The following is a 20,753-nucleotide window of genomic DNA, read 5'->3' as shown; positions in this document are numbered from 1 at the left end:
TCACCAAAGAGTGTTCCAGAGAACCCACCTTAAGGCCTTTACAGTCCCCGGAAGTTGCCCCACTCCGCTAGGGTTGCTGGGGGGTTGAGCCTGCACTCAGGCATGCACACACGCACATGCATGCACGATGGCTTTAATCTGGATAATTCGAACTGCTGGCTTAATCCCTTCCAATGCCTATGTAAGACTATGGTGTCAGATGCATGCTAATTCATATGCTATGGGCCTCGCACCGGTTAATTCCAACGGGCTCTCGAAGTGAAGCCACATCCAGGTATGACCGGCGTGGCAAGAGATCGTGAACTCGGCCTTACTTAAAACCTGAATTCCATGCTGCATAGTCGCTAGCACACCTCTGACGTGTGTGCAACAGCAGGCGTGACAATGAATGGACGGCCCCTTATCCGTGAACACTCTGACTGCTTAGTTTTGGTTTTGCTTTCTGAACTTCGTGCCAGCACGCAGCGACAGTGGCTCGACCAGCCAGCATCAGCCACCCAACCTAACGCAGCTGTAAGCACTGTTTCAGGCACCGATTGGTGCATCCCTGGTGTGCCCCCCCCCCCCCCCCCCCCCTTCCCTTTTTCTTGCGGCTGGGCCGCTGCGTTGGCTGAGTGGTTGTGGTGCTTGGCTGCTGGCCCGAAATACGCGGGTTCAATGCCGGTTGCGGCGGACGAATTTCGATGGAGGCGAAATTCTACGGACCAGTGTACTGTGCGATGTCACTGCACGTTAAAGATCCCCAGTTGGGTGAAATTTCCGGAGCCCTTCACTATGGCGTCCCTCATAGCCTGAGTCGCTTTGGGACGTTAAACACCCATAAATAAAATCTAAATTTTTTCTTGCGGCTCCAGTGCCATTTCCTTCACTTGCGTTCGCGTGGTTCTGTTCTTCAACCTGTGCATCGAAACTGCGCGCTCATTGTATGCCGTTTGCTGTTTGTGCAGTCAAGCCTCCTCACACACGGCAGTGCCGCTTATGATGGGTGTGATGCGGTAGTGGTGGAGCAACTGTGTTACACTGCAAAGGATGCAGAAGGAAGGTCCTTAGGACTCTGGAGCAGTACTGTTTCAATGCTCCCTGCAGTATGCACACTGTGTAGTATTGATGAAAACGTAAAAAAGAGTCATTGCCGCGCTGTTCTCATCTCAAAATCAGGCACCCATTGCCCGGTCCTTCACCAAATAAAGTTACCATTTGCAAGCACCTTTTGACAGGTTTTTCAGGGTCATGCGATAAATTTCGGATAATTCAAGCATTTTTTTTGTGGTCCCGTTAAGTTTGAATTAACAAGCTTTTGCTGTTTGAGTGGGGAAATAAATATACTGGATTGTTGATTTGTTTTATTGAATTTTTCGATAATGGAAGAGTACATGGTTTTGGCACGAGGCTGAATGCATGGCACCTGCCTGTTGTTGTTTTTTTGGCAACCACTGTTTCAGAAATTCTTTAAAAATTTGTTTGGCATTGCGTTTTGCTTGGCATGAAAAGCTAGGGTGAAGAGGGGTTCCAGAGTGCTTAGCCCCGGTGGGAACTCTGCTGGGAGAGGAACACTAGTTGGGTGTGACCAGGTGGTGATGGTGACACGCAGGCGGAGCTGGAGGCTAACCTGCAGAACCTGCGTGAGCGCAACGAGGAACTCAAGGAGCTCATTCGCAAGATGGAGAACCAGGGGGCCATCAATGTGGACGAGGCAGTGGTCACCACCGCTCCCCTCTACAAGCAGTGAGTAGTGGAGGTGCATGCTACAGGAGGAGGAAAAATAATAGCTGGTGGTTTACAATTGCTGAGCATGAAATATTGTGCCAAAGCATGGTTTTTGTTTAGGTGGACACCACTGCCACTACCTCAAAGCAAGACTGGTGTGTCCACTGACCCAGGGAGCCAGTTATGCGCCTTTCCTTTCCTCAAAATCAAGAGAGTCTAAACCTTGCACTGGTTTTGTGAACTGCTCACAGTTCGATTGAGGTGTCCACTGACTGAGTGAGCCAGTTACACTTGCTTCTCAGAGGCTTCACACACAGACACATACCACTGGGGAATGCGGCTAGAAGTGCTTTTGCACTAAAAGTTCTTTGACCAAAGAACAGGTGTTGGTGGAGCTGGTGGTTGGAGTCCTCATTCCAGGACCTGAGCGGCCTTGGCCGATGAGCGCACGAGTGGTATCCTCCTTCACATTAGCCGCTGTCTCGCAGCACAGGCTACTAGAGTTCTTGGATCATACCGGTTGGGAAACTCCACTTCAAAATATGACAAAGTCCCAGTAACCACTTTCCAGATGCTTACGGAAGAGGCCAATAAAAGCCATTGCTGTATGTCGCTATTGTCTTCTGAAAACCATTTTCACTCTTCTTCTTTTACCTCATGATTTATCGTCCTCAGTGTTAAATCTATGTATCTATCTGTTTCACTGTTTTTATTGGCAGGCAGTTGTGTGTTTATCAACAATTTTGAAGTTTGCAACTTGAACCCAGTTTACATGCAGGCAGCGCGGCAATTCATAAACGCTGAAATTTTGGCAACCTCGAGCCGGTGTTTATGACATATGGACCTTATGGGAAGTTTCGTAACTGATAATATCAGAGCTGTGAGCACAGCTAGCACCGTGTTTTTCTGCTGGGGAAACTCGTTAAACTTCTCGGCAGAGTTCCGTGGGGCAGTACACACCGCCATGTGCCTGTTGACCTGCTTGTAGACTGTACTGGCATTGACAAAGTTTCCTTTTAACATGTACCTTCACTCTGACCTTGAAAGCACCACACGGGTCAGATGCAGAGCAGGTGGGCTCGATCACGACAGTTGCACTCACAACATTGCTCATAGTGGCACAAGGATATCTCACATTCTGTCACTTCAAAATGTATCTCGTTGAAATATGATGGTGCACGGAGTTGCCACATTGCAGTGTTGCTACCAGTGAAGCTCACTGACCTGCAACACGTTGACATCGCGGCACGCACACGGGTTAGGACGTTGCAAAGCAGCACTAACATAAGTGACCATGTAATCCAAGGCTAACTGTCAGGGGGCTAACGGAGATCGAAGACGATAAAACAGTGCACCTTCCAACAATCGTGTTTTCGTACGTCGCGATCGATTATGCCGGTGGGCGGCAAAATGAACCGCCATCAGCTACCAACGGTCCTGTGGTTGCTGTGGCTGCAGCTTTAGATGCTGGCGCGACGCACGCTCCTGAACTGCTTAAGTTTTCCATCGCTTGTTGAGCAAACTGCCAGTGATAGTGCGTTGCATAGGCAGTTCGAAATATCGGGGGCAGAACCAAATGCCAGTCAAATGTGAAATGTGGATCGGGTCAATGAAATGTGGTCGCCACACCGGCGTTCATTCCTGTGGTGGGATCACCTGCACCAAAGCTGTTAAATCAGTGGTGCTGTGTACAGGATTACGCACACAAGTGGCCTGCTGCTACCTGTAGATAGGCCGGAACTGCTGTTGGCCCCGCAAATATAGCGCAGACAGGTCGGCTCTGGTCGTTTCCCTTCCCCTGATTCTGTATGCTCATTTTCAGTCCCTGAGATCACTTTAAAAATGGGTGCTCAGATATAATATCAGAACATGATAGTAATACGGCTACTTTCTTTGAGAGCAAATAGGGTCTTGTATGCAGCTATGTATGGCTTGCAGGTTAGTCTTGTTATAACAGACAGACTCGCTTATGGTTTAATAAAAGTCTGTTGTAATATTTGAATCTGGCAGACTTCTCTTAGAATAGACCGATATCTTGGGCACCATCGGGGTGCGTTGTAGCGAGATTATACTGTATATAATAACTTCCAACGACATAAACTGGCACTTAGTGCTTTTGGGAAGTTCATGGGTAAAAACTAGATTATCCCAGTGTTGCCTTTGAATATCTCAATATCTGGGGGCTGAGTTTTCATGTAAGAAAAACTCGTTACATGCGAGGAAATATGGTACCTAAAATATGATCTGAGGTTTAGTCACTGGCATAGAAAAAAAATGCTGCCTAAGATGACTGCAGCCAATAAATATGTCATTCTTTTGAATATGAGCACCAAGGTTGCATTCTGACTTGGACAAAACCAAGACACCAGATGTGTCTTGAAATGAGAGCAGCCCGTCCTCTTCAGTACAGCCGAAAATGGATCTTTTGCACTAAATGACATAGAACTAAGGCCTTGTACAGTAGTCCACACATTAGTCTAGAGTGCTCATATGCTGCACCGGGGAGTACGCTTGTCATTTCCAAGTGGCCTAGGACTGAAAACAAGGCCTTATAGTGCATGCACGTTTCCATGGATCGTGTTTAACTCAGGCCCGCCGGGCAGCGGCAATTGTCATAAACGCACAACAGAGTGCGCCGTTTGAGCGCTCTAGACAGGTGTGTGTCAGAGAAGAAGACATCCAGAGTGTTGGGAGTGTGAGCCTCAGTCTACTGGCCAAGTCGTCAGTTGAAATGTTTCATCTTACTGTCCCTCTCTAGCGTGGGCGCCCATATTCTGGCATCCACTGCCAGCAGCAAAGAAGCAGTTTTTGCCTAAGCCTGTGGTGCCTTCCTGCAGGCTCGTCAATGCCTTTGCTGAGGAGAATGCCACTGAGGATGCCATCTACTATTTGGGCGAGGCGCTTCGAAAGGGAGTCATTGACCTGGATGTCTTCCTCAAGGTCAGTGCACTCGGTGAGGTGGATGCTCGCAGAATTGGGCAGCTTGTGCGAGTGTTGGTGGTGCTTTCAATCAGTGCACAGCAGTAGTAAATGGGTAGCTGCTAGAAAACTCGGGATGCGAGTTAGCATGAGCCAGCAAAAATATTTTAGGCTAAGATACTCGCGTTGCAACAAGTTTTCATGAATTTTTTTTAGCATATCGGAGATGGTCAAGTGCAATGTCTGGGACGCTTGGCGTGGAATGACCCTGTAGTATTAGTGGTATCAAAACTAGCTTGGTATGTCCTGTTCTTTCCTTACGACGGGAATTTTTTGGACTCAGTTTTTACAAAACCTGTTTTACAATCACACTGTACTGAATAAGGGCGCCCATCTCTTCCCACCTATATACGTATCATGGCAGCGAGATCACCCGAATAAGGTTATAGAAATATGAGCCTGTACCTTAGTTTTTTCACATTGAATTTTTTCCATGCACAGTCAGTTGGTGGAACGACCTCCCATGCGACATAGCTGTGGCTGTGTCAGTATCTGAATTTACCACAGTGTTAAAGGCTGCCTTTGTTTAAGTCTGTTATCGCTGACCTGTACCTCAACTGTTACGTGAATCATCCCTGCCCGTTATCACGTTTCAGATTTTGTATTTGTGGTGTGTGTCGTAATTTGACCGTTTTTTAAGGGTGCATTTACGCCGTCCTTTTATGCGCATGCTGCTCTTATGTCTTTGCCATAACGTTTGAATTTTTATTGTTTTACTCAGCGTTGAAGCAATGGAAACTTTTTATTATACCTCGTTACTGTAATGCCACTGCAGGTGAATGTAGGTACATGTATTAATTAATTAATTAAAGAGTGTCTGGCCATGGCCATAGCCATATAGTTAGCATGGAATGAGGAAATTGCGGCACGCGTGCAGTCTAGGACATCTCAGAGCACCATGCATGCACATACATGCAACAGCGTAATCGAGCGGACAACATTCGAAGGCAGATGGATGCCGAAGATAGTAAAATGGGGTTTTTTCAGACGGCTTAATGACCAGGCATGTGAGGTGCAATGAGAAGTCAAGTTTTCGAAAGCCTTGAGGCAGTGGGGCGAAGCACGTGGCGTGCATGCGGAGAAAGAGAGAAAATCAAAAATGGCTATGAACGTGGAAAGGAGGCTATGCAGCATGCTGAGAAGGGAAGGCAGCAAAAGAAGAGGGACCAGTATGAAAGGGAAAAAAAGGGCGAACAGTCTCAGCGCTGGACAGCGCGAAGCAGAAGGCAGCACTGGCAAGAAGTGAGTGGTTTTACCACGCCAAACCATGTCGCACGCATATCTTTACTAGTACTGCCTCCTAAATGACAGTGAGGCTGCGGAAGACGACACCGTGCTTACGTGCCATCTTGGGGCAAGTTGCTTTGGCTTTCATATCGAATCAAACTCTCATAATTCATGGCCAGATTATATTTCATTGCCAGATTATTCATGGCTAGATTATATGTGTGATAAAGCTTCTAGCATTTGACATAGACTTTAATATCATATTTCTCCTCACGCGCAGTGGTTTCCATACAACAATACCTAGAAATTGTGTTCCTCCTGCAAAATTACAATGTTGTCAATGGGGCCGAATTTCGAATGCAGGCGACTCGCAAAACTGAATGCACACAACTCAACAACCCCTGGGCACAGGAAAAGTTTAGACCCTCTTGAATGTATGTTGGTGGTGCGAGCTTTTGCACAATAAGTTTTTAGACTTTCTGCACAAAAAAAAAGCTGTTCCGTACATGTAGGATTCTAGGCATAAACTGAATTTTCCCAGCTGTAGAAAGAGCTGTCATAGTGGCCCAGTGGTTATGGCGCTCGGCTGCTGACCCGAAAGATGCGGGTTTGAATTTCGGGGGAGGCGAAATTGTAGAGGTCCGTGTACTGTGCGACGCAGTGCACGTTAAAGAACCCCATGTGGTAAAAATTTCCGAAGCCCTTCACTATGGCGTCCCTCATAAAGCGTTAGTCACTTTAGGACATTAAACCCCCATAAACCAAACCAAACCAGCTGTAGAAAAACATCAGCTAAGCAGCAAAGAGCAAAAATGGGACGTTGTCCTCATTGTCTCCCCTTAAGCATGCTAGTAATATTTCAGCTGCTTAAAGTTGGCCTTTGCTTCTAGGTGATCAAGCCAGGCATGTGCGAATATTTGATAACTTTGAATAATGAGTCCAAATAGTAAAGTATTCGATATTCAATTCGACCTGAATGTTTGGTGCTCGAAATCTCCAAGTATTCATCTCGAGAAAATAGCGCTTCGAAACTTGCTGCATGTGGTTCTTGTACGTGATACTTCCTCCGGGATGTCACCGTGGAGAGTGTGAAACTGAAGCCGCGAGTTCGCGCCATATGCCTGCTCTGCCGTGCTTATGCCGGAGCGGATCTGCGCATGCTCGTAGCAACAGACGCGGCGCCCAGATCTCTGCCTGCCAGGTGCCTGCAGATGTTCTACCCGCAGTGCTCACGTGTCATAAATGTCATGGCAGTGTGCATCTGTAGGGTGGCTCAGTGCCGCCGCTGCCGTACAGGGTGGTGACACCCATTGGCATGCGCAGCATTGCTGCCTTCTCCATAGTCGCCATCTTGGGGCAAGTTGCTTTTTGTGCTATTGCTGGGGAGTTTGCGAAGCTGTTATGTTGTGCACCGAATGCTGGGTGATTGAACTGTGATGTTGCGAAAACAAGCCTGGCTGTTGTGTTCCGTTGTGTGCTGGTTCAGCAAGGACAGGTGCCCGATGTTTTCGTTTTCCACGGGATGAGACAATTGCAAAAGTGAAGCATGAAAACTGGAAGGCAAATGGTAACACGAAGGTCTGCGAAGTAAGCCACAATACCTGTGCTGTTTTTGTACTTGACACTCAATTATGCACTTCCTGTAGCAGCAACATTACTCCATAGCGCTTCACCCCCTATTCCTTTGTAAGCACTAACTGAGCGGGGTTTGAATAATTTTTTTTACTTTGTTCACCAATCTCGCACTGTGCACAATAAAGATTTTGGTGTTCCTTCTACAATGTTGAAGCAGCGCAAAACATCCTTACAATCGTAAATATAAAACATGTTGCATCTAAGTCTTTAGCATCGGGAGCAGCACACTGTGTTTTTGAAGTGGAACATTTGAATTCACAGGTGCGTGAAGCCTTATAAGCAGTGTTGTAGCCGTTACTGAAAAAAGGAACTAAATACGTTACTCATTATGCTAAGAAAAAAGGAACGCGTCACCACCCTACGTTGCCTACAAAAAAAGGTAATGCGTCATCGTTACCGTTACCAAAATAAAGTACCGCACGTTACTTTGCTGTTACTTCATGGCCATTAATTTTAATTAGCCTTTGACTTAAGAACTTACGATAACAATTTTATAAAGCTCACATTTCACATAAAACTTCTCGCCCAAACAAGATTTTACACGAAATGCTGATTTAACGAGAATACTTTGAACAGATGTGCAGGAGCTTTGCAATATTAAAGCGCCATCTACAAACGGTGCCCAAAAAATACGAAACAGACGTTATAGTGGCCTAAACGGTCTTGTATAGTTACGTGTTGTGGCTTCTAACTCTATGGCACATGGTAAGTAAGTAAGTAAGTGGTTTTTATTAAAATAATAATAAAAAGGAAGGAAAAGATTTTTGCTAGCCCCAGCATCTGCCATTGATACTGAAGCACCTGAGCTGGGGCAGCGGAAATAGAGGATAGCAGGCAGAATGGAGAAATGAAATGAAAGAGGTGAGGGGACAGGAAGAGAGGATAGGGGGAGAAGTAATATGAACAAACTATTTACACAATAAGAAATGTGTCCAGGTTGTGCGTGTGATTAGTTCATGGTGGAGTAATAAAAACACACGCACAACACTATGTTGACTACAGCGTCCAAGGTAGAACCCACGGAGTGTTCGGTTACTGCGTGTAACTACCTGGCGGAGAACAGACGGGATGTAAAGCCCGTCTGTTCGAGGAACGCACAGAGGCTTTCCAAGGTTCACTTACAGGTGCGTGCACTGCCCTGCGGTTACAATATCGTCTTGAGAGAGTCCGGTAGTATGCCCAGCGCCCTATAGGCCGCAAGCATATCGTGACGAGCATCGGCTTGCACGGCATAGTGAAGGAGCAGGTGCTCTAGTGTTTCCACCGCACTGTGGCACATGGTGAACCCATTTTCTGAATGGGACATTAAACAGAGAATGACATTTCATCATCAAATCTAACTTCGCAAAGAAAACATCGCTGAATTCTCAACAAATTTAAGATAATTCCGAAAAATGTGATGTTCCAAAATGATCCGCATGCTTCCACTCTTTAGAGAGTTGTGTGTGTGAGTGGTTTGGGAAGGGGACGAAGGTGAAGGCAAGTGTGTGAATGCGTGTTTGTGCACGCGTTTCGTGCTTTATGGGTATTCTGTTTTTCTTTTTTCTTTAGCTGGGTGCGTCGTCAAGGGCAGTTGTTTTCGTCGTCGAGAGCACCTGTACATTTTGTTTATACGCAAAATCATTTTAGGTGCTCTGCACTTTTCTTTTTCTAAAAAATGGGGCAGAGTGGGCTACAATTGGAACAAAAAGTAACTAGTAGCGTGACACCTTACGTTACCGAAAATTGTTGACGTAAGTATGTTACCCGTTACAGTTCCGAAAGGGTAATGAGTGCATTACAAAGTTACCAAAAAAAAGTAACGCGTTACCGCCAACACTGCTTATAAGGCCAACTGCGTCTGCATTACGTTGTTGGGCGAGTTGGTGCTATATCCATGACACACGAGAAAATTTGGCGTCAATTTCAATGAGTGACAATTCACAACATACAACACAATGACCTTTAGTGATCTTCAGTCACGAATGCTCTCCCCTTCGGTGTTGAGAGCTGCAGTATGAACTCGAAAAGCAAGTCCAACCTGGCACTTGTCACAGGAATGCACCATTGTACCCCTTGGACAAACTCTGTCTCAAAAGCTGGTGGCAGCCATTGAGGCTTCATGTTCATTCCCCTCTCTCCTTTTCGAAAAAGAATACAATGGAGGAATGCATCTCCCATCGTGCTAACCCCCTTTTGAGGGCAGAGTAGGAAATGAAAACAGCGGTCAGTGAACAAGGATTTTCAGTTGCAAAAAACCATCCTGTAAGTCAGCTGTCCTGGAATTTAGCAAGTGGTCTTTTAGCAAGTACAGTGAAACCCCGTTATGTGATCAGGTAAAAAAATCGTAAAATAGTTCAATATAACCGCAATTCATAATATAAAATTTCATCACAAACACATGCTATAGCGGCACAACTCAGTCGTCGAAGGGATGGCAGTTCAGACAATCCTTACCAGAGAACCGGAGAGGGCTTCTCCTAGGTTTTAGTCACATTTCAAAGCCTGTTTCTGGAGGCCACAAAAGTCAAACGGCAGTTAGGTTGGCTTCTCCTCACAGCATCACAAGCGCGCATTGGCTGCATAGCTGCCAGCTAGGGTGGCTTTCTTGCATTACAGCCACGTCACATAGGAATCGTTACGTCAGTGCGAATGCTGTGGCCATTTTCACCACCTCCATGATAGCCGACGTGAGCTCCTGATGGTTACTGCAAGCCTGCTACCATCCACACCACTGGTTTCAGGGTGCTGTTGACGAGTGCGAAAGGCGTAAACGCGTGCTGACTGCCAGACTACAACCCCACATGGCGCTGTATCTTTCGTGCCACCATTCATGAGTGTGAGATAAAAACACGAACCTTGGCGCAAATGCTTGCCGCACTGCCACCAGTCATTTGTGTAGTGTGGTGCAGCCTTTCACCTGCCACATGTACAGGTATTTCTTGGCGGTGGGGAGTTCGATGTTTTCGTTTCGTGGCCAACCGCATTCGATATATACAGGAAAAATTGCATGTGTTTTTTAAATATTTACGAATAGTTCGATATATCCAGTAATTCGCACTATGCGTGTTCGTTATGTTGAGTTTTTACTGTACTAAATTACGCCAAGCATTGGTGTTAGGCCCCATGGAGCTATTTTTTCTCAAATTATTTGCGGGAACAATTTTTCTCTTTGTGGTTTGCAAAAAACTCAGAAGTTACGTCCTCGTGAAAATTGAGTCGTTTACAAACTATGGCTCACAGTTTGAGTAGTCCCGAGGAAACTTCTGTCGTGAACTGGCAGGTGCACCAGCGTTACCTTGCTAAAGCTGTCGCAAGGAAGCAAGCTACCCGTGCAGTGCCAAAGTCCATTGAAAATGTGGCTTTTTCTTCCCCGTGTGGTGACACATCGCGAGACAAACTATACCCCTGTCAAGCGTGCAAGTACCGGTCTGAGGATAAGCTAAATTCAAGTGAAGTTAAGTTTGCCCGTCTGACTGTGCGGCAGGAAAACTGTAGCTGGCACTAATCTTAAATAACGGTTCAGGCAATGCCTTCTCCAAGGCGGGCAACCAGAGGCAGCTTCAAAAGGTTGCTGAGAATTGTTTTGAAATAAAATCCTGTGTGCATTAGTGTGCGACACGTTTCCAAGTTTGGTCTACTCATTCATCATGGTTCATCTTTTCCTGCTGTGTTTATTTTGCAGTTTATGGTAGACCACTCTGATGCAAAGCATTTTTGATATATGCGGCTGACTGAAACATAAACTAGTTGTTGATCTGTAGCAAGAGATGTGATTGAAGCCTACTGAATGTTATATACTACCTTATAAACTCTTTCATGCCCAGCAGTACCAAAATGTATTGCTTTATAAAGCAGTCACTCTAGTCAAAATAACCGCTTTGAGCATCTGAGATTGCTGAAGAGTATGCAGCGACCTAGCTGCACAACAGTCCTTTTTTGTCAGAGCTATGCGTGCAAACATACGTCAGTTCTTTTCTCTTTTATATATGTGAGCAAAAAGTGCTCAGAATTGCGTGTACAGTGGAACCCTGATTATGCATCCCCTGTTCATGCGACGACCCGCACTTTACAACAAATTGATGTGGGCCCGGTGAACCTCTCATAGGGATAATGCATTGAAAACCTCAATTATAGGACGGAAAAATATGCACGCCCTGCTTCGTTCGACGGCCGGTGGGAACCATCCTGAATTATAGACGCTGGAGGAGCACTTTATTGCCAGATGTGACGTCAACCAAGTTGGTTCCGGATTGCAATCAAGACAGAAACGTGTGTGCAACAATGTGATCGAGCACACGACATCCTGTAATGATCACATGGGAATGCGAACGTAACGAGGCATTTCACAAACACAAACACCCGAGTGCGGAGCAATGGGAGAGCCGTCTCACCAGCAGCGAGCTCACAGCCCAGAGGGCCTTTATAGAGCACGCGACCGGTGCAGCACGACTCAGTGGAGCCTTGGAATAGGGGCCCACCCTTGCTGAAAGAAGACTCTAATCGCCGGCGCAAGCACGAAGACGACGGAGCCTTCGATCCGCGAATCCCTTTGGAAATCAATAAATGTTTTCACTCACTCACTCTGCCGAAGGCTCAAACTGACTCTGCGCGTGCGCCTGGTGGCCGTTTTTTCTGCACGTTTCGCTGACAAAGGCATTAGGGAAATCGGTTGTAGTCTCGTCGACAGACATGTCTAGAGCGCTCAAACTTCGTGCCGTTTGCGCTCCGCAATGCGCAGAGGCAGTGCTTAGTTCTAGATTGCGCATCTTTGAGTGCCATCTGAGCATCAGACATGCACTATCTCGAACCAGGCGCTGCCACTAGACATCGCTCTGCATGCTGCGGTGTGCAGACAGCACAAAGTTGAAGCACTCTAGACAGGTCTGTGGACGACTGTACATTCATACCATCATGAAGTTAATGTACAGGCGGTAACAAAGTTAGACATCTCTATGACCATCGGTGGCTAGTTTCAAAGCACTTTCCGCTGCGGCTTTGGTGCGGAGCACGTTAGGCCTAGCGACATCGAGCACGCCAGGAGCAAGTGGTACGCTATCACCCGGTAGGCCATACATCGCTGCAGAAAGACATGCCGGCGCATTTGCATCGCAGGCGATAATCATGTTTTATTTTTCTTACGTGATGCGAATTCATAGTACAAACACTGCTGCTTGCTGGTGCAGAGTGACAGCGGTTCTAGAAATCTGAACAGAAAGATGTGTCGCTGGGATGGTTGTTCTGCACGCCACAAAACATCTTTGAACAGTTAGAACAGCTGTACTTCTGGCACGTCGTCCAAATCATCATTTTTGAGATGTATGTGACGTTTACTTCATGCGCAGTGACGGGAGCGCATGCACGCCTCGTTTAAGCCGCCTCTTCAATGGCCAAAAGCCTGTCTGTGCGCAGTTTCATAACTAATGCTCGCAGAATGAAAACGGGTGTTTAGTTTTTGAAATCCAGAGTAGTGGGCGATTTTATTATGTGAATGCATCACTTGTGTGAGATTTTCAATTATATACGACAGCTTGACGCGGTTTCTTGAAAGTAGTAAAATCGAGGTCCTACTGTACATGTGTGAAGCCTTTACACATCTGAGCCTGCTAGTGCAAGTACAGGCCGAACAAGAATATCGGCTGACGTTCCTGTTGTGTGCGTGTTCCCGTGCTGTCGTGCCTGGAGGTGACCACCAGCCACAAAAGCCGGGAGAGAGCGAGGCAGCCACGTTGCTCCAGAACGGAACACGAACTGGATTATTCCGAGCACCCCTCGGCTTGGCTTCAGCTAAGAGGGCACCACTGGTAAGTCGATAGGTGGCGACTCCAACATCTCCCCCCTCTGTCACAAGCTCAAGCGGTCCGGTTGTACTACATGGCGGCCGCTGCGGGTGAGCCCAACACCATCACTAGAACGTGAAGAAGGTTGCTGTTACAGACGGCAGATCAGGTGCTGCTGCCACTTGTGCTGGGCAGTGAGGCTGGAGAAGTGCAGGATCTGCTGCCCTCAGCATAAAGGGAACAAGATGTCGACGATTCCGCTGCAAAATCGTTCCTCGCTCCGTTTCGACAAAAAGGACCTTGGACGCTGTGCCTTGCTGAGAACTGTAGCACGCACCTGGTCGGGTCGAACCCAGACCTGTTCACCGGACTGAAGTGATGACCGATCCGTGGCGCGATGACGTCGATTAAAGTCCTTCGCAGTCGTTTTCTTGTAAGGGTTGTCTGCGAGTGCTACCTCCTCCCTTTTGGGCCAGTGTGGACGAAGCTTTTCATCTGGCTTTGGGACTCGAGTTCTCAGTTGTCTTACCTTTAGATGTTGAACCGGGCTGAAGCTGCTCACGCCTGGAGTATCCCTACAGCTGAGAGGGGCCAGGTGAGGGCCTTTTGCTTTACGGAAGATGTCTTTCACAGTCGAGATCATTCGCTCCACCTCTCCATTAGACTGGGTATTGGGGCCTACTGGTGATGTGCTCAAAACAAAACCATGAGATACAGTGAATGCGGCAAATTCGTGTGAAGAAAAGGGCGGACCATTGTCTGACTTCACCTGTTGCGATATCCCATGGCGAGCAAACAGACTTTTGAGCACATCAATGACCACAGGACCGTTGTACCTTAAGTCACCACCTCCAGGAATCGAGAGTAGTAGTCCACTACCATCAAGAAGGTTTGAGAGTTGTGGTGAAAGAGGTCCATGCCCAGAACTTCCTAGGGACGACCAGGGAGGTTTGTAGGAAGGAGTGGTTCCGCTGAATTCACTCGATTTAGGGTGCACCTTCACAGCTGGTCACGAGGGAGATAATCTCAGCTGTTATGCCTGGCCACCATACATATTCACGAGCGAGGGCCTTGGTGTGACTGATGCCCTGATGTCCCTCATGCAGAAGTGTCAAGACTGCTGGCCTCATTGCTGAGGGGATCAGGAGGCGAGTGCCTTTGAGGAGGAGACCATCGCAAACAGAAAGTTCATCCTTCACAGATTTATACTTTGACACGTGAAGAGGTATCTTTGACTTCTTTGGCCAGCCATGCTGGCAGAAAGAGATGAGCGTGCTGCATTCTGCATCACAACTTTGGGCATTCCTTATATCCTGCACGTTCACAGGAAGTACATCTGGAGCGGAAGCCACAACTTCGGTAGCAAAAAGCTCCACGGTGTCTACTGGATGCACTTTGGGAAGGATGCGAGACAATGCATCCACTTTAGCCAACAATTTCCCGGGCACATACATAATCCGAAACTGGTAAGACATTGTCTTAAGCCTGGGTCTTTGCACCCGCGGACGAAGCGCATCAAGTTCCATTTTGCCAAACAATGACACTAGAGGAAGGTGATCCGTTTCTACGGTGAAAGTGATTCCTCTGATGAACTTGTCGAACTTCTGGACGGCCCACGCTGTAGCTAAGGCCTCTTTTTCTGTCTGACTGTACCTTTGTTCCGTGGTCGTCATTAACCTTGAGGCAAAGGCTATTGGCCTCCGTTCACCAATTGGTTGTGCTTGTCACAGGACTGCTCCCAGTCCAAAAGAGCTGGCGTCAGCAGAGACTGCTGTGGCATATGATGGGTGGTACAGGGCCAAGCAGCGTTCGAATGTCAGAAGTTCCTTTACTTTTTTGTATGCAGCTTCCTGTTCGTGCTGCCAAATACAACTAGCTTTCTTGTTGAGAAGGGTGCGTATCGGGGCAGTGATTTCCGGAATATGTGGCAGGAACCTGGCAGCATGATTTACCATCCCAAGTAAACGTCTGACACCCGCAACGTCTGTGGGAGGCAGCATTGCATGGACTGCCTCGATCTTGCTTGGGTCTGGCTTGATGCCTTGTGCTGAGGCGACGACACCTAGGAAAGAGACTTTGGAGACCCCAAAACAAAACTTGTCTTCATGAACTAATCACGCGCGCAACCTGTACACATTTCTTATTGTGTAAATAGTTTGTGTATATTACCTCTCCCCCTATCCTCTCTTCCTGTCCCCTCAGCTCTTTCATTTCACTTCTGCATTCTGCCTGCTATCCTTTATTTCCGCTGGCCCAGCTCAGGTGCTTCAGTATCGATGGCAGATGCTGGGGCTAGCAAAAATCTTTTCCTTCCTTTTTATTATTATTTTAATAGAACCACTTACAACTACTACTGTTGAAGGTGACACCTGCAGTTGCAAGACGAGTCAACACCTGCCCTAGTCTTGCACCATGTTCCTGCTTGGTACGTCCAAAAACAAGAATATCGTCGATCATATTGACAGCATGCTGGATCCTGACAGGATCCTGGCTGTTTGCTTTTGAAAATATTCCGGAGCAGAAGTGATGCTGAAGGGCAGTCGGCAAAAACAATAGCGGCCGAAAGGTGTGAAGAAAGTTGTAAATTCTTGCGAGTCCGCTGACAGCTTGACTTGATGGAAGCTTGCAGTCGCATCCAGCTTTGAAAAAATGCCTGCGTTGCCGATGAGTCCAAGAACTTGCTCAACGCTAGGCAAAATGTGTCTTTCCTTGAGAACCACTTGGTTTAGTCAGGTCAGGTGGACACAGACGATACTTTTCATTCTTTTTCGATACCACTACCAGTCTGGCGCACCACGGAGTTGGTTTGTCAATACGACGAATGACGCCGTCGCTTTCGAGTTTTTCGAGTTCTTGCCGAGCGACTTCACGCAGCAGGATTGGTAGCCGTCGAGGTGCACTAAGTAAGAACGATACAGGGTCTTGCTTCATGCGGATAGTGTACTCGTCTCTGAGCGTGCCGAGGCGACAGAACAGTTCGGCATGAAGCGTTGGCTCGGGAATGTTCACAGCACCAAAAAAATTTGACGACTTCAAGAGCTTGGATGGCTGGTAGACCCAGTAAAGGCACTGAAAATGACTCAATGATGTAAAGACGCTGGGAGCTGGTCCTCTCTTGCCAAAATAGACGTGCCAAAAAGCCCCGTACAAGAAGTTGGCCACCGGGCCCTGTCAAAATAGCATCAACTTTGGTGAGCTCGGCAGGGACTCCAGGGAAGTCACTCGTGAGTTGGGATTGCAGAAACCTTAGCTCCTGAGTCTACTTTGAACTGAGCTGTGCATTTGTCGACTGTGACGTCCACGAACTTGTCCTTAGCTGGCTACTCGAGAGTGTGCAGTTGGATAGCATTGAGTTTGGCATGCCTCGACTTCCTCAAGCGGCAAACTTCGGTAAAATGACCTTTCTTGCCACAGTAATTGCAGATAGAGTTCTTTGCCGGGCACTTTGAGCGTGCATGAAATGTGCGCCCACAGAAGAAACAAACCGGAGCGTCACAATAGCGTTCTGACTTCGCGTCCGTTGAGCGCGTTCTGCCATCGACCAGCCGTCGCGAAGAGAACTTTTGAGTTGCAGCGTCAATGTTGACCACGCCTTGCGAGGTGGCCTGTGCGAGTGTGCGCTCCTTGTCTGCGTCCTTGGACTGATGAGCTTGCGTCCAAGCTTCTTTGAGAGTTAGCTTCGGGGAACAGCAAAGCTTCTCTTAGAGACGCGTATCAAGCAAGCCAACGACAAACCTGTCGCGGACCAAGCATTCTTCCACCGCCGATGACGAGTAGTTGCAACGTTTGTCTAACTTGAACAGTTCGGCGTAAAATGTGTCGACACTCTCGCCAGGTTGTTGAATGCACTTATGAAAGCGGGACGACTCATTGAGTTCGTTACAGGGATGCATGAAGTGCTCGGAGAAGTGTTTGACAACTGTGTCGTACGAGGCTAACGCGGCAGCGTCAAGTGAAATAAAGAATTGCTGGTGGTTTAGCTCTGGTTAACCCTGGTCGAAAGTGAAAAGCTGCATCTCTCTGGCTATGTTTGTGGTCAAGCGACTGGTGGTTTCCATGGATAACCATACTGACACACACAGTAGTAGGCATTTTTTCTATTTGTTAAGCATCTTGCTTTCCTCGAAATGACATTAAAGGCGCTCACACAAGTCAGTAGGTGGCGACCCCAACAGTTCCCTAGCATGGCGTTTCTGCACTTGACCCTAGATGGTTGCCTCAAAGGAGGTTTCTCCACGCTGTACAGCAGTGCACTACATCTAGGTTTCCTAGGTGCATACACCTAGTAGCTGTTCATGGAGTCGCTGCTTAAAAGCAATAGCTGCGTAATGGCACAATCACGATGAACACCAGCAGTCGGCGGTCCCACACATAGCTCTCACACCCCACAAATACATTGGCTCTGCATGTAGGTCGACTCCAATTTCTGATCGCCATTTTTGCGCAACTTCGACAAAGCTTGAACGCATTCTCTCTCTTTTTTCTCTTTGGCTTTGCGTGTTAAAAAATACATGACTTTGGAAATGCCTCTTGTGCCATCCAAGCCTTTTTTGTAGAGTAGAAATATTAAAATATTCACTGTGAAATTATTCGAAGAAAATTATTAGTCGCTTCGGGCCAAAAAACCACTATTTGCACATGCCTAAATCAGCATTTTTAATGCCATTTGTGTTGTTGTCGTCCAGAAAATTTCCGGTTTCTCCGTAACGAATTTCCCTCATTGGTCGAGAAGGTCATGACGTCATCAGCACTAGAATGTTTCAGTACCTTCCGTTGGATTGTCATATGGGCTATATACTAATCCCACACCCTAAGTCACCAGAATCACCACTAATACCAATTAATATACCTTAATCCAACCTCTAATTCATTGTAATCCAACCAGTAATTCTCTCCAATAACCTTAATCTACCTACTAATCCCATAATCAATCCAGGAATCTACCCTAATGTACCCTAATTCATTTTCTAGAGTTGTCCTACTTCCAATTTTTCGGGAGGCTTTTGGAATTTTTGGGGGTTTTCCACCTCCGAATGCTATCACATTTTCTTTCTTAAGAATGTGGTTAAGAAGGCCCCCAAGCTTTGATATATGTATTAAACCCCCACCTTTCTTGTGGGCGGCCTATGCTTATGTAAACCTATTGGCATTGAAACGCCTTGCATATACCCTTTAGGTGCTGCTGTGTCCATGTTTAATTAAGGATGTGACCTGAACACTCTCACTTCCTCTCATGTGGAAGCAATAAAATGTGCCGAGACCTGAAATATAGCGTAGAAGCACATGGAGCCAGGCACTGTGCAAAGTAGTTGCTGAGCGTTGTTCTTAGCATGGACATGTTTGTGTTTACGGTACTTCTCCAGTGACTGTATGTTTTCGTTTGCCTGTTTTGCAAGTGCCTAAAACGTGCTGATGTGTTCGCATATCGACTTGCTATGACAGTAATTGGTCAAGACAAGCACAGTCTACAGCTTGAAAGCAATTTTGTGTCACGGCGTTGATATATGAGGACCTGACAGAAATTGAATATAATGAATCATCAGGGAAGGCAGATATTTTTTGTGCTTTTTTGTCATGCTCCTGACAAAAGTATGTAAATTTTGAAATTTCCCCCTTGTTGAATAATAATTGCAGTGCCTCAAGGGGATATAGAAAGCATTTAGCGTACAAAGTGGCATTTGTGAGAGGCCGCATACCAGGAGTGCTTGCCATTGCGGTGGCATAGTAGCGTGACTAAGCAAGCAGTGTTCCTTGTGAGCCTTGGCACAAATGGCACTGCATTTATCACATGGAGAGGCGGCACCAGTCAGAGAATTCATCTCTGCTATGTCTGGTGTAAGCGTGGCTGGACTTCCGGTAATAATGTTTGCGCTGATTTGTCCCACCACCGCAGCATGTCCGGGAGCTGTCCAGGAAGCAGTTCCTGCTGCGGGTACTGATGCAGAAGTGCCGAGAAAAGGCCCAGCTGCCATAGTCGACATCACCGTGCCGGGACCCTTGTTTGGCTGCTGCATCAAGACAGGCTCCTGTTTCACGTGCATTGCCACCGCTGATCACTGAAATAATACTACATAGCTGTGAAAATCTGTTTTGATGAAATCTACTGTCCCATTTCTTTCTGGAAAGGGCAGCGACCTCTGGTTTGGCTTTCTGACCAACTCGAGACTCAAGAGAGATCACAGGAAAGACACTTTTGAATGGAGCAGCTTCGTTATAATGTGCAAGCTGGCAAGTGAGTGGCTTCTGATGCTATGCACTTTTCGTTCACTTGCAGAGCTCTGGTCATTCAATGGAGGTGGCCATGCTGTTGTAATGGCCTTCAGTCAGCCTGAATAAAGGATGATGATAGAATACAAGTGGCCGTGTGTTGTGTCAGTTCTATCCGGAATTTATTGCTGCTGTTTCTGCAGTGTTCTGAATCTGCCGCTAAAGGGACAACCCCACGTTATTTAAGAGTGCTAGCTTTTAAGGTGAACACTCTCGACCTATGCATAGCAGTCGCGGCTAGGCTGGCAACATCAAGCATCCACTAATTTGTTTTTGAGGAACAAACGGCACAGTAACTGTCTCGCATCTGGGTGGACATCTCAATCACGCCACAGCCATGTGGAAGGGAGCAAGGAGGGAGTGAAAGAATTGAGAGGTGCCATAGTGGAGGGCTCGGAAATTGTGACACCTGGGGTGTTTTAACATGTACCAACATTGCACAGCACACTTATTACATTTTGCCTCCATCGAAACGCGGCCGTTGCAGCTGTGATTGATCCAGCATCGTGTCTGTCCAGAGCACAGGACGAAAGGACAGTGCAGTGCACGACTAGAGGTGCACACCTAATTGAAGTGTCTATCTGAATAATGGTGTGTACCTTTCAGCCCCTAATTCCTTCACGGAATATTCCAGATGTCCACCCAGTGAGACTGGGCCTTTTCTTTCCTTATAACTAAAACGTGGCCTTCTTAACCATAATCTTAAAGAAAATGTCATAGCATTTGGAAGTTGGCTTACACTAAAAAATTACTAACGACCCCCACAATATTGGAAGTAGGCCCATTCCAGAAAATTGATAAGGTGGATTAGTGGGTGCATTGTGGTGGATTAGTTACAGGTAATAGTATAATCCCTTATGATAATCCAATGGAAGGTACTCGAACATTCTATTCCTCAGATTTTCAAATTTTGCAATGATGATGTCATCACGACCGTCTCGACCAATTAAGAAATTATGCGACAGAGAAATCTGGCTGTTTTTTTAAGAAGACAGCTTAAATGCTATCACATTAATAATGTGCACAGGTTTGCACTCTATTGCTCGAGCATCCCTCTATGCTTTAGGCGATTGGACACAGCCTCCATAAAGCAAGGATGTTGATGTCCCCAGTCAAGCTATCATTGGTGGCGTCGCAACCCACTGGGGCCACCTCAGAGTTTCTTCCTTAATCGTATGT

General features: G+C 46.9%; 1 protein-coding gene and 2 pseudogenes across 1 annotated transcript in view; 1 reads left to right on the top strand and 2 right to left on the bottom strand.

The window, feature by feature from the left end:
* TSG101 (tumor susceptibility gene 101) overlaps nucleotides 1-19,663 on the top strand; it is an 86,093-nt gene extending 66,430 nt beyond the window's left edge. Inside the window, exons 10-12 of the mRNA XM_077638391.1 lie at nucleotides 1,592-1,725; nucleotides 4,545-4,647; nucleotides 19,201-19,663. Of these exons, the coding sequence (XP_077494517.1) occupies nucleotides 1,592-1,725; nucleotides 4,545-4,647; nucleotides 19,201-19,281 (318 nt within the window). The 3' untranslated portion in view covers nucleotides 19,282-19,663. The remainder of the gene's footprint in view (nucleotides 1-1,591; nucleotides 1,726-4,544; nucleotides 4,648-19,200) is intronic.
* LOC144105059 (uncharacterized) lies at nucleotides 13,239-14,437 on the bottom strand (annotated as a pseudogene).
* LOC144105058 (uncharacterized) lies at nucleotides 16,064-17,293 on the bottom strand (annotated as a pseudogene).
* Nucleotides 19,664-20,753: the final 1,090 nt, after the last annotated feature.

Source organism: Amblyomma americanum, chromosome 9, assembly GCF_052857255.1.
Source record: "Amblyomma americanum isolate KBUSLIRL-KWMA chromosome 9, ASM5285725v1, whole genome shotgun sequence".
Lineage (NCBI taxonomy): Eukaryota > Metazoa > Arthropoda > Arachnida > Ixodida > Ixodidae > Amblyomma > Amblyomma americanum.
The sequence above is the reverse complement of the archived record's forward strand: the minus strand, read 5'-3'. Positions and strand labels throughout refer to the sequence as shown.